The following is a 13,956-nucleotide window of genomic DNA, read 5'->3' on the forward strand; positions in this document are numbered from 1 at the left end:
ATGCTATTTCAGTCCTGGTTCTTGATGCCTTAAAGTGAAGTATTAGAAATCTCTATTAGTTGATACCCGATAACCATGTTGCAGAGTCAGTACTGAAGGCCCTTTATTTGGAATGCTTCTTTTACTGGGGCTGAACTTCTAGGATTAGTATCCGACAAGTGGAAGGAGATGGGATGGCAAGGGAAGATCCATCTACAGATTTCAGGTCTTTCATCCCTTCTTCATTCAAACATTTGCATAGGTCATGAAAACTTCATGAGTTATATGTCTCTAATAAATACAAAACTATGATACTCTTACACAAAAATTGTCATGATCATAGTTGGCGCATGGAACCAATAATAGCAAGGCTGTTGTAAGAACATACGCTCCCATGCAGGCATCAAACTTTGAAGTGTCTTACCATCACTGCTCTACTCATGCTATTTCGGTCCTGGTTCTTGATGCCTTAAAGTGAAGTATAAGAAATCTCTATTAGTTGACACCCAATAACCATGTTGCAGAGTCAGTACTGAAGGCCCTTTGGAATGCTTCTTTTACTGGAACTGAACTTCTAGGATTAGTATCCGACCAGTGGAAGGATATGGGATGGCAAGGGAAAGATCCATCTACAGATTTCAGGTCTTTCATCCCTTCTTCATTCAAACATTTGCTGTTTAGCAAAACATTCATTTGATAAAATATGTAATCATATGTTCTGTTGGACTTACAGGGGTGGTGGTTTTATATCTTTGGAGAAGTTACTGTATTTCTCTAGCAACTATACAGTTAGTATTGTATTTCTCTAGCAACTATACAGTGAGTACAAATTACTAGACCCCAACCGCTTGTTCACATTCATCTCAACATTTATGTAATGCTGGATTTTTCAGTGAAACTCTGCCTCCATACCTCTTGTGGCAATTGAACATCCAATGATCCATTGATAATTTATTAAACAGAGAAAAGATCGATATCCAGCTATGTTGCACTATATAGTCAGAAAAAAATTTAAAATGCAGTTACTACCACTACATTGAACTATTTTTTTTTTCAAATTGGGTCCCTAATTCAGCTCTGAGCCTCTTTCTCTGCAGAAATCCTTCCAGGAGCTCCTTTGTAAGAAGAATGGTGATAGATTATTGTGGACATATCTCTTCGTTGTAGGCGGTGTAAATATTACATTCATGTTGATTCAGATGCCTTGATCTTTAAGCTGATTTGTGTGTGAATTGGAGAATTTACTGTATTTCTCTAGCAAATATACAGTGTGTACAAATTACTACCAACTGCTTGTTCACATTCATCTCAACATTTATGTAATGCTGGATTTTTGAGCGAACTGCCTCCATACCTCTTGTGGCAATTGAACATCCAATGACCCATTGATAATTTACTAAACAGAGAAAAGGTCGATATCTAGCTATGTGGCACAATATAGTCAGAAAAATAAAATAAAATGCAGTTACTACCACTACATTGAACTAAATCTTTTCAAATTGGGTCCCTAATTCAGCTCAGTGAGCCTCTTTCTTTGCAGAAAACCTTACAGGAGCTCCTTTGTAAGAAGAATGGTGATAGATTATTGTGGACATATCTCTTCGTTGTGACAATAGGTGCCAGGAACATAGGCTGGCTCAGAATTCTATATGTGTCTATGCTGACACTGACACTTAGGTTCGGCTTGCTGAATTTTGGCTGAAAAACACTGTTCTGACTGAAATGTTGTGAGAGAAAAATACTGTTCCGGCTGAAAAAAGAAGCCGAACAAGCCGGATATAGGGTAAGCCGAACAGGGCCTAGTTGTTGATTTTTTATGGCTGATTTGCAGTCTTTACAGGGTACAAGCAGCCCACTCATTATCATGTTCAGTGGGGGCTATAACAATTTGCTGCTGATGGTGACAATTTATACTGTATTTGTTTAAAAGTTACATTTTTTTAACAGTTGTAATCTCCTTAACTTTCAGTTGAATAATTTGTTTATTCCTTTTGCACTATTTCTGAGTATGGTTGCAGTTACTTAGATCAAATTCAATTTTTTTAATGAACTGTGCATCGAATATGTGTTTTGAAATTAACATGGTGACTTCAATTCTACTTTGGTAGCTTTTACATGATGTAATGGGGGAGGACAATAATGATAAAGAGTTCTAAAAAAATGACATTACTGTTCTAATGATGTTTATAATTTTTTTCTTAGACACGTGCGTGTCGCACGTGCATGGCCACTAGTGTGTGTATATATATATATATATAAAGTGTGTACATAGTGCAGAGAGCTCCCGATCTATGCTGGGTCTGGGGCTGGGGAAAGGTGTCAGTGGCACGCTTTACCCACGCCTGTGCAATGCGAAGAGACCGCGACTCGAACCCGGGACCTTCCGGTCACAGGCGGTAAGACTCTGCCGCTTGCACACCAGGCCCACCCTTTCACTAGTGTGTGTGTGTGTGTGTGTATATATATATATATATATATATATATATATATATATATATATATATATATATATATATATTCTATGACGAATCTAGTGATACTTATTTAGTACTATAAATATTGATATCTTTTATATAAATTTGATTAAACTTAAGACAATTTGACTCAGTACTATTCTGTAATTTCATTCGATTCTCTTCCGGACGGAACATACACCTCAACAATATACATACATATATGTACAAATTTAGGATAGATGTTACTAATTGCGCAGCGTTAGATTCTTGGAGGTAGAATTTTTGTGCGGCATGTACAAACGTGCAGTGTAGGTGTAGCAGTACGTACGTAGAAATATAATAACTGCAGGACGGAAGCCATCATCGCCTTGTGGGACCCAGCGGGGGAGCGATCGAGCTACTAGCTTGTAGCTAGCTGCGCTAGGCGGCGTTGCCGAGGTTCTCGAAGCTCCAATCCCGGCGCATGCCGGCGCTGCGCCGGAGCCGCGGGCCCTGGATGAGCTGCGACACCTTCAACTCATCCACCGTCGACTTGCACTTGCGCACCATCTTCTTGTTATTACTCCTGATGCTGCTTCCGCTGCTGCTGTTGCTGTCGCTCCTCATCGTGGTCGCGGTGGCGCCGTCGTCGTCCTTGTCGTCCTTGCCGTTATTGGAATCATCCTCGCCATCCTCTGCTTCTTCGTCGTCGACGGTTGCTAGCGTCCGCAGCGGCGCGTACCGCGGCTGCCCCAGGCCGTCGGAAGCCACGCCACGCTGCAGCGCCGTGCAGCAGGTGGCCGTCTGCGGCTGCGGGACGTCGTAGGGGTCCACCGCGTCTCCCGCGACGACGACGACCCCGCGGCGGGGCACTTGCAGGGTGGTCAGGTGCGACGATAGGTTGCTCATTCTCCGACGATGTTGTTGGATAATCAATAATCTCCTTATTGTTCACTGCTCTCTCCGATGTTTTAATCAATAAGCATGGCACCAGAAATCAAGCAGAGCCCACGCTAATTTTGGATCAACTCCTTTTCTTGGCATCCCACCAAGAGTGCTAGATCTTAAATAGACATCCTTAAAATAGCTAGGTGCTGTTTTCAATGCAATAAAGGTGATATGTGCTATGAAAAAAAACAAAGTATAAATAAAATTTGACCCATTTTTAAACGTGCAATGGCTTTTGCACTTTTGTCATACATGTACAGTAGCTTCATTCCACTAAAAATGCTAGCTCCAGAATGTAGTGCCACTTCAAGAGTCTCTTTATATCTTTTCTAATTGATATGAATAGAAATTTTGGTAAAAAAATTATCCTGCAACAGTTTTTTAATTAGTCTCCAAATATTGTCATAATCTATTTTAGATTTCTCACTAGCAAAAGATGGAGGGCGAAAATGCTCTGTAGATTGCACACAAGATATAGAAAATCTGTTGGAGGATGAAAAAACACATAGAGAACAATTTTTATTTAATTGGCTCTTTAAGAGCAACTCCAAGAGACTCTTATATACTTCTTATTCGAGAGGAATAGAGATTTTGTTGAAAAAAACTCTTCGACGGCTTCTCTAAATATTAACATCCTCTATTTTTAATTTCTCACTAGCCAAAAATAGAGAACAGAGATGACTCTTTAGAGTATGCACGAGATATAGAGAAGTTGTTGGAGTATGAAAAGATATAGAGAATCATTTTTGTTCAAATAGCTTTCAAAAAGATGATTTAGAAAGTGAGTTTAAAAAAAACTCTTGAAGATGCTCTAAATGATGATTTAGAAAGTGAGTTTAAAAAGACACTTGGAGATGCTCTAAATGATGATTTAGAGAACTAATTGTAATACCCTGAAAATTTTGCATTTTTCCAAAATAGATAAAATGATTTATTAAGCATTTTTGTGAGCATCGAACCTAGTGAAATAATAGTTTTTATGGAATTAAAATCAATTATAAGGTTAGTAGCCTCTTGATGCATACATGCTACTGCATATTCATTTTTGGGATGATTGGTTTGACCAAATTTGAAAACAAGAATTCAAATCCATTTGAAAAATACTTTTGAAAAACTCTAAAAATAAAAAGAAAAAGGATTTCTTCTTTTCTCTCCATCCCTTCCTCACTTCCGGCCCAATTGGCCTTTTTCATTCCCGCGGCCCGCTCGCCTTCCCCCTCTTCCTTCCTGGGCTCGCCCTGCATCCCCTGCAACCGTCGTCGCTTCCCCGGCCCAGCTCGCCCGCAACTGCTCGGCCCAGCACCGCGCGCCTCTGCCCCGCTCTCAGCCGCTGCTAGCCCGGGCCCGCGCATCAGCGCCGTCCCCCTCCTCCCGCAACCGCCCGCGCCGGTCCAAGCCGCAACCGCCGCCCGCTCCTGGCGTCGTGGGCGCGTCGCCCCGCTCCCCGGCCTCATTTAAAGCGAGCCGTGACCCCCGCGCGCACCCCTGCTGCCTCCCCACTCTCTTCTTTGCGTTCGCCAGGCGCCGAGGAAGCCACAGCAACCGCTGCAGCGCGCGCCGGGATCCACCGTCCGCCTCCGCGTGGTCCGCCGTCTCTGAGCCACCGTCGACATCGTTTTTCCCCGCTGTGAGCTTCGTCGTTCTCCCCTCTCTCTCCCCGTGTAGTTTATTTCTTGTTTCATGGCTTCTAGAGCTGTTTCGCATGCGCCCGATAGCTCCCGACCGCCGGCCATGGCGACCGCCACCTCGGCCGCATCCTTCGGCCGCCGTGTCGGCCTGGCCGAGTTCCCCTGCTCCCTCTATTTCTCCTGGCGCCCTCGGTTCTTCGAACCGTGGCCCGTGGGCCGTGTTCCGCGCGCGCTGGTGACCACCTCGCCGCCGGCCATGGAGCCTTGCCGTCGGAGTTACTGTTCTGGCCGGCGCCTCCCTTTCTCTCTCCCTCCCATCTAATCCGAGCCCTCCATCGTTTGATCAACGGCTCTCAGAAGTCCGATACCCCTTCATGGGTTATTTTTCTAAAGAGACCCCCAGGTTTTGACAAATTGAACCCGCCGTCCCTAGCACAATTTCCAGAGTACGCTTTCTCATTTTGAAAACGTAAAGTATACTGTTTTAGTCCAAAATACGTTTTCAGTATTTGCAGAAATGCCACTAGATTTGTTTTGCTCATAAAAACTTCATTTTAGCTCCGAATTGACCCGTTCAAATTGTGTTAGTTTTGTAATTTCATAATCTACGTGTTAGTACCACTGTTAATCATGTTTGCAACTTTTAAATTTCATGGTTAGATTTAATTAAATAAATTGCTATAGGAAATCCCGTTTAAATCATAACTATCGCGTTTTAGCTCCGTTTTCCGTGAACTTCGCGTTGACGTGATCGTAGCGAGATATAGAATCTTTTCATAAATATTTTATCTTGTTTTCTATACTGCTGGTGTATTGTTCTAACTGTAGGATTGTTTGCTTTGCATGAATGCCTTTGGAATATTGTATGTTGCTGTGTTGGTCGCGTTCAGACGGTGAGGAGAACGTTAGAGACCAAGAGTTCTTCGACGACCAGCAGGATCAGTAGGAGTTTGCTAACCAAGGCAAGTATAGCATGGGCCTACCTTGATGTCATATTCACTTTAATCATTCACTCATGTGCATGTGTCTAAATTTGATAACCATAAGGACATCCTAGTTATTTGATGACATGTTCCCTTGACTCCTTTGGGTTAATTGCATATGGGTAGATTGCTAGCGTTCTAACTGAACATGATCTATACAACGGTTAATGGTTCTATAGAACTAAAAGTAAAACATGCTTTATAACAACTGTTCCATAGGGCGAAGGTGCAAATGACTTTTGATCATGTTGCTCTCGGCCCTCCATAAGGACTTATCTGTCGGCAAAAGCTGAGACTGACAGTGCAACCATGAGAGTCATATGTCTCTGACTTTAGCTCAGTAATAGGACCTTTTCTAGCTCGTTAGAGGTTACCTTAATGGCACAAAAGGGGCTTGCCACGTTGGGTATAGGACTGCCTCTGTTCCTATGTGTATAGCCACGATGGATATGTGCCATAGGAAAGGGGGGTTCCTACATCTGTCTGCCGAGGAAACCTAGTGGCCCTAACTTGTTAGAGAAACCTATGAAATGGCTTCATAGTGTACCCTGCCCGCTCACCTTGGCAGTGATATGGGAGTAATTAACCCGGGCATATGGGAATCATGACTCGCGGTGAATGTGCACCACCTCTGCAGTGGGTTACAAACTGTTATAACAGCCGTGCTCACGGTCACGAGGGGTCCGGAAAACTCACAGAATAATTGGTTACTCATTGTGGTTCATTTATGATGGTATACGATGATAATATGATGCAAATGATTCTGATATCTGATTATGTGGGTTTAAATGAGAGCTTAAGCATAACTTGATAATACTTGATAATAAAATCTTGACTTACTAAAAGTGCTAACTGCAGTAAACCAGTGTCATCCTTTTTGAGCTACATAACCATATGTTATCTTGTTAAGTACGGGAAGTACTTACGCTTGGTTACTTTCTATATTTGGATAAAAATCCCGAATGGGTAACAGATGACAACGTGTATGAGGAGTTTCCTGAGGATTATTAGGCTTGTGGTCAACCAGTTGACCTTCCCTGTGATGGAGTTCCACGAGAGAGTTATCATTTTATCTTCCGCTGTGTTGTGTAAGACTATGTGTTGTTATTAATCGTGATGTAAGATACACTGGATGATACTTTTTATAATTTGTCAACTTGTGTGTGTGACTGATCCCTGGGCACATATGAGTTTAGTGCATTCAATTTTATCCTTAAAATTGGGTGTGACAAATTGGTATCAGAGCCGTGTTGACTGTAGGACGCAAGCCTAGTTAGTGAAAGGACCTAGGATGTCACCTAGAGGGGGGGTGAATAGGCGTTTCTGAAAAATCAACACCTTTAAAAGCGGAAACGATTAGTAATAGGAGTTTCCAAAATGGAAACTCCAAATTAGAGTAATACAACCCCTCACAAGTTAGCCACAAAGTATATAAAAGATACTAGATAAACCTAGGGAGCCAAACAGCGGCAACCAAAGAGTTGAATCAAAATACACTAGTCAGTTAATGTCGGAAGTCCCGACAGTTTGGGTCAGAACTTCCGACGTGTCAGAAGTCCCGACGTTTGGGTCAGAACTTCCGACGTGTCAGAAGTCCCGACAGTTTGGGTCAGAACTTCCAACGCAAACTGTCAGCACTTTCGACCCCTACTGGAAATGAACTACAAGTGCTAAAATGAACTTTGTGATGCCGATAACTTACAAACCCACTTCCTAGTGGTAAGGTAAGGTGTTGGGTTACTCTCTTGACGTTGATAAGTCACCACTCCATAGATCGAGTCCCAAACCCTAAGAAATAGCTAGAGAGAGGGAGACAACCAAATACAAGTAATTTCGAGCAAATCACAACAACAACAAGCACGCGGGAGACAAGAATTTATCCCGAGGTTCGGCAGCCCCACAAAGGAGCTCCTACGTCCTCGTTGTTGAGGTGACCACTTTGGTCGGAGTCTCTTCCACCTCCTTGCCTCACTCAAGGATACCACAAAGGTCACTTGAGTTTCTTCACTAGAAAACAAGGGCAACACAAACTTCCCAAGGCTCTTCCACAAGATGGAAGCTCTTGGGCGACGCCTCGCCAGCTAGGGGAAAATCCCCAAGAGTAACAAATGCAAATCAAACCGGCTTGACGAAGAAATCAAGTGCTCAAGCTTGCTCAAAGTGTTTTTCTCACTCAATCCACTCTCCAATCACTCAAACCCTTTAGGAATTGAAGTTGGAGGCAAAGGAGAGAAGAGTGGCGAGCCTAGAATGCTTGGGGGCTGTTTTGGCTGAGTGTTCGTTGCAATGAAATGAGTGGGCAACGGTTAGAAAGGAGGAGAGGGGTATATATACTCCAAGGCAAAATCTAACCATTCAGATCTACGTCGGGAGTTCCGACGCAGATCTCGGGACTTCCGACGTATGAAGAAAACACTGTTCATGCGAGGTCAAAGTCCACTCGAGACAGCCAACGTCGGAACTTCCGATGAACGTCGGGACTTCCGACGGTCGGAACTTCCGACGAACATCGGGACTTCCGACGTGCACAGTCAGCAGGTCAGTAGAACCATCGATGCCGGGACTCCCGGCTTGGGTCGGGACTTCCGACTGTCGGGAGTTCCGACTCACGTCGGGACTTCTGACGTCCACAGTCACCGCACAGGCAGTGACTGGGAGTCAGCACTTCCGGCAAGAGTCATGACTTCCGACTGTCGGGAGTTCCGGCTTACGTCGGGACTTCCGACACCGACAGTCACAGAAAAATATTCTTTGTGCTCGTGAAGTGCTAGAGTGTCTCTCTTTTGATTTAATTATTATGCTTGAGCACTCTATCTTCCTCAGACCACCTAAACTTGCATCCCTCTTAATAGTACGGCATGTCTATTAACTCAAGATCAAAAGAAAACGAAATTAAACCTTTTGAGTTGATCTTCTTTAAATTTGATGCCGTGTCTTTCAATCTTCATCAAGTGAGGGTGCAAACATGTCAATATTGATCTTGTCGCTTGAGCATAGCCATCTTGAGCACATGACTTGATTCCATTCATCAAATATGAATAACTCCAAATGCATCAAGTCACTTTAATCAACTTGTCCAATATAGATTTGATCCTTCACATCAATATGACCATCTTAGCGTGATTAGTACCTCAACTAAATGCAAGTACTTTCTTCTTCACCCTAGCTAGGTTCTTCGGCCGCCAAGCCATCGCTTGCCCTTCACCCTTGCTTAGTACCTCAAAGCCTTTCCTTGCTATCTTCACCATCTCAAGCCATTAAGTCACATCTTGTGTTGAATCATCCATTCATATGTATTGTTATCTTTTTCATTTCAATTTAGCAAGCTTCAAATATGAGACCATTCCATATGCAATCCCTTATGTCTCATTAACTAATACTCACGAGCTTGCTTTCACATTGTACATGGAAATCCCACAATAAATAAGCACTTGCATGAATTCCATTTGCATTGTTGTCTTGTGCTTGAACTAGATTGTTTATACAACAACACATCATTTTGGCTTTCATTAAGTACCTGTGAGATAACCAATTACCTATCCACACTTAGCAAACGGGTTAGTCCTTTAATCACGTTGTCATTCAATCATCCAAATCCCACTAAAGGGCTAGATGCACTTTCAATCTCCCCCTTTTTGGTGATTGATGACAACTTGATTAAAGCTTACAAAATGATATAAACATTTAAACTTTTGGGTTCGATGATTTATGAGAGGCTCCCCCTTAATATGTGCTTATGATTAGAATTCACAAAATGACCTCAAATGTCAATTGCACATACTAAAACATATAGGAGACTCCCCCTAAATCATTGCATCCGTGGGGTGCATGTGTGTGTGACAAAGTTAAACCGTGATGCATATGACAAGATATATCACACAAGAATAAATATAATGGCATCACATCAAATATTTTCATTCTAGCATGCATAGTCCTTATAAAAATAAATATAACACATGTAATTCACACATAGCACTCATTACACATTTTCTCAAGTCCAGAAACCACCGATATATAAAAAAGATCATGTCTCAAGAGATACATAGATAAAGCATAAGTGAGTCTCATCTCTCACATGATACAATCTATCTCAAATCCAAGATACATCAATGAAGCTCAAAAACAAGAAACGACAGCCTGCAGTACATATCTTCAGGTACAAAGATAAGCAAATGAAACTATCCTGAAGCTTTAATCAGTCTCTCTCCCCCTTTGTCATCTATCACCACAAAGGTCCAACAATGACATACTAAGGACAAAGGGGCTACAAGCTGTCACACAAAGCACAAAGGGTGCTTAAGGTTCAAACCTTGTACAAATCTCTCCCTTTGTATTAAACTCTCCCCCTTTGTCATCTTAAAGAGGTTGTACTTGTCACTTGTTTGCAATTTAAAATAGATCAAGTATATGGGTTCACTAGCTCATGAACAAACTCATACACTAACCACTAGATCATATAATCATTCAAGCAATAGTGGTAGTCTATGAATCTAAAAATTTTCATTTGTAATGCATGATCCTATAAGCATGTACTATATGTACTAACCGCATACTAGTAAGGGATGAAAAATGATCATGCACAATACAATGATACCTTTGCTATGTTGGAGAGGAAGATAGTCATATAGATTTCAATTCATTTCTCCAATAGCACCATGAAGTCCAATTCTAAGCTTGGTGAAGACCAATAGATACCAATTCTTTGAATTCCTATTCTTCACCCATATGAATTGAGAATCACTAATGATCAAGTGCACTCTTCTTGTTGTGGTTGGCTTGCTTCTTCTTTGATCATTGCTTGCCTGAGAGAACTAAAAGATGCACCACTTGTAATACTACTTGAAATTTCAAGATACCACTTGAAATTTCATGACTTGTTCTCTTTTGGGTGTTGCTTGCTTTCTAGACCAATCTCTTGATTTTCTTCAACCAAGTACCTCAAATGTCCCTTTAGATTACCACTTAGATTTTAGCCATCCAAGCCTAGAGCGAAGTGACCTCTCTCCAAAGAACCATCCTTGATACTCACTTGAAATAACTTGAAAGAAAATCACTTGATCCACTTGAAAAATTTTGTTTGATTGATCCATATTGTTGGACTTAATTTGATGAATAACTTTGAATCATTCTTTAAGTCCTTTTCTTTCTACTTGTTTAAGTCCTTTTCTTTCTATCAAAAGATCTCCAATTATCACTAGAATTTAAACTCTATCTTCATCTTGATCTTGGTCTTGATCTCTAGCTTGAGTACCAAATGTGTACTAGATACCCTCTTCAAACAAATTGTCTTGTACTCATCATTTGTCATACTTCTATCTCAAACCAAAACTAAAACATAGGTACCTCAATCACTTATAGATATGATTCTAATTTGAGGACCTTTGAATCTAAGTGACTTTTGATCAATCCAATAATTGTCACTTTCCTGGCAGATTCTGTACTCTTCAAAGAATAAATCATATCTTCCAAATTACAAATCCAAAAACCACGAAATTTGGTGAAGATGTGACACACTAAGTCTTCTAGTAGCTGTAAAAATTTGAGCTTCTTTTGACTTCTATATTGCTACCAGATTTCACATCTTTCCACACTGCTACATGCTGAAAACTGCTGCACTATAGCTGACAAGATCTACTCCAAATCCAAAGTATCACTTATCCAAATCTCATGAAATTTGCACAGCAACTAATACCATAAGTGTAGAGCATGCAGACCAAATTTCAAGCCAATACAAATAGATTTGATTACTTAAACATGTCTATGATCACTGCTAGCTTAGATTTTCAATATTGGACAGATTTCAATAATTGAGCTATTTTTCTTCAAATTGAACCAAACTTGAAATTAACTTGTTTGAATACTCTCACAAGACATATGTCCATTCAAACCATTTACTAGAAGAAATCTTATGAACATATCCAATCAAACCAACTTCAAACTTGATTACTTAAGAATTTAATCCATTCAAACATCTCATAGCAAGCAACATATGCATATATATCCAATTCAATTAACTCATATGCACCCAAATAAACTTTGATCAACAAGAGATATACCTTGATAGCTTATGATCATGTTTGCAAGCTTCAACTCCACTTATTTGTAGGCCTTCAAATATATCAATGAATTTCCACAACTTGAATATGACACTTGTATGTTGATAGCATATGGACTTCACTCAACTTTGACTTGGCATTGGGATAGAATTGCACTATGCTTCAATACTTGACTCAACATAAGATGAACAATAATAATTCCATTGAATCAAGTCTCCAATGCCATGGTACCTACAAACGATCATCCACTTTTCGATGGTACCCCAAACTAGTTTGGGTCCTCTCATGTTAGATACAACATACTTAGGCATAGCCTTAGTATGAATAGCAGAATTTTTTGCAATACTAACCAATAAGGTACAATAACAAACCTTCCTAGGCATAATATTTGCATCAATTGAAATAGGCTTAGGATTCTCACTTAGGGGACATGTATTAGCCAAGAATTGATTTTCTCTTTTTTTCGAATATTTGGCAAATTTATGATTTTCAAAACTTGAGAGAGATTTTAGAGGGACATAGGGATTTTTATGGACTTGAGAGAACCATGTCACATGTGATTAGGCAAATAATCAACCAAGGGTAGCAATAATCACAATATGACATGACTAGGTCACAAAGACCCAAAAACCACATGATTTTCAAAAACCACACCACCTACACATGCTAGTTAGGGATTTTGAAAAACATCTATCCTATATCACACAAATGCACACACTAGCATATAAAGGGCCTTAGATGCACTTACAATGCATGTATGTAAATACATACCTTTGCCTTGAGCCCACAATATCACCACTAAGATAATACATGGCATGACAACATCATGTTGACCTCACTTGTCAAATAATCATACCATATATGAAATCAATTTTCATCCAAAGGACTACAAATAATGCTAGATAAATTTATTAGTCCACAATGGTGCAAAATAGAAACTGAGCTCCCCCTAAATAAGTACCACAAGTAATTTGAATGACTTTCAACAAGCACTTTATTCTTTTAAGAATTTGGAAGTCAATTTTCTATTTTGACCAACACAAAGTAATTTGCCATATTTAAATTTCGTTGAGACATACTCACAACCCACTTAGGTTTGATAGATCACAAGCTTCTGAGCAAATTAAGGATATATGAAATCATATGGATCAAACCTCAATTGCATCCCAATTAGTGCTCTGGTTCCTGCCATACCGGACACGTCCGGTAGGCATACCGGACACGTCCGGTAGGTGCAGGACAGAAACAATTGAAGCGCTGCTTGTGATTCTTTGTTTTAGCTCTAGTACTTCTTGTATGTCTGCATCTGAACAAATGCATTGCTCTACTAGAGAGCCATTAAAAGCATCACATGGCAAATATGATAATGATTAAATAAAACTAATTAGTCACTTCCAATTATTTCACAAATATGCTTATTTGTGAGCCATTGAGCACTAAACACAAAGTGGCTATCCTATAAGGTCTTTAGATACTTGTTACCAATGGTAGAGATGAAGTAAACGATATGGTCATTGATTTATCTTCGGGTCAACCATATATGAGATTATGATAAGAATTGATTGATAGATTGAGTGAATATTTTCAATTTACTTGCTCAACCATCCCGAAGCTTTCATCTCACCACCAAGTACCTACATTATCAACCTAAGCACATTTTGGTACCCAACTCTTGTTGGGTCCTTTTGGGTTAGTCAACAAGTGCTTAGGCACCCAAATGGCCTTAGTACTAGTTTGTGGTGAACACATCACCTTGCTAGTGCTAATTCCATTTGTGGTCTTCCTAAGCATATTATCATAAACAAATGTGTTCGGCTTAGAGATGTTACCATTTGGGCAATCATAGCTTAGATGCCCCTTTCTTCCACAAGCATAGCATATGCGACCTTTGTTTGCTCTATGCTTGTTTTGCTTGTATGGACATCCA

General features: G+C 40.5%; 1 protein-coding gene across 1 annotated transcript; it reads right to left on the reverse strand.

Moving 5' to 3' along the window:
* Positions 1-2,629: 2,629 nt before the first annotated feature.
* On the reverse strand, positions 2,630-3,323 carry LOC136526770 (uncharacterized). Its single transcript, XM_066519363.1, has one exon. It carries the CDS (start codon positions 3,321-3,323, stop codon positions 2,856-2,858), a length of 468 nt encoding a protein of 155 aa, XP_066375460.1. The 3' UTR covers positions 2,630-2,855.
* Between the last annotated feature and the right edge of the window lie 10,633 nt (positions 3,324-13,956).

This window comes from Miscanthus floridulus, chromosome 19 (genome assembly GCF_019320115.1).
Source record: "Miscanthus floridulus cultivar M001 chromosome 19, ASM1932011v1, whole genome shotgun sequence".
Lineage (NCBI taxonomy): Eukaryota > Viridiplantae > Streptophyta > Magnoliopsida > Poales > Poaceae > Miscanthus > Miscanthus floridulus.

Excerpts from the sequence above, each read along its gene's own strand:
- LOC136526770 (XM_066519363.1), bottom strand. The coding sequence starts at position 3,323 with ATGAGCAACCTATCGTCGCACCTGACCACCCTGCAAGTGCCCCGCCGC.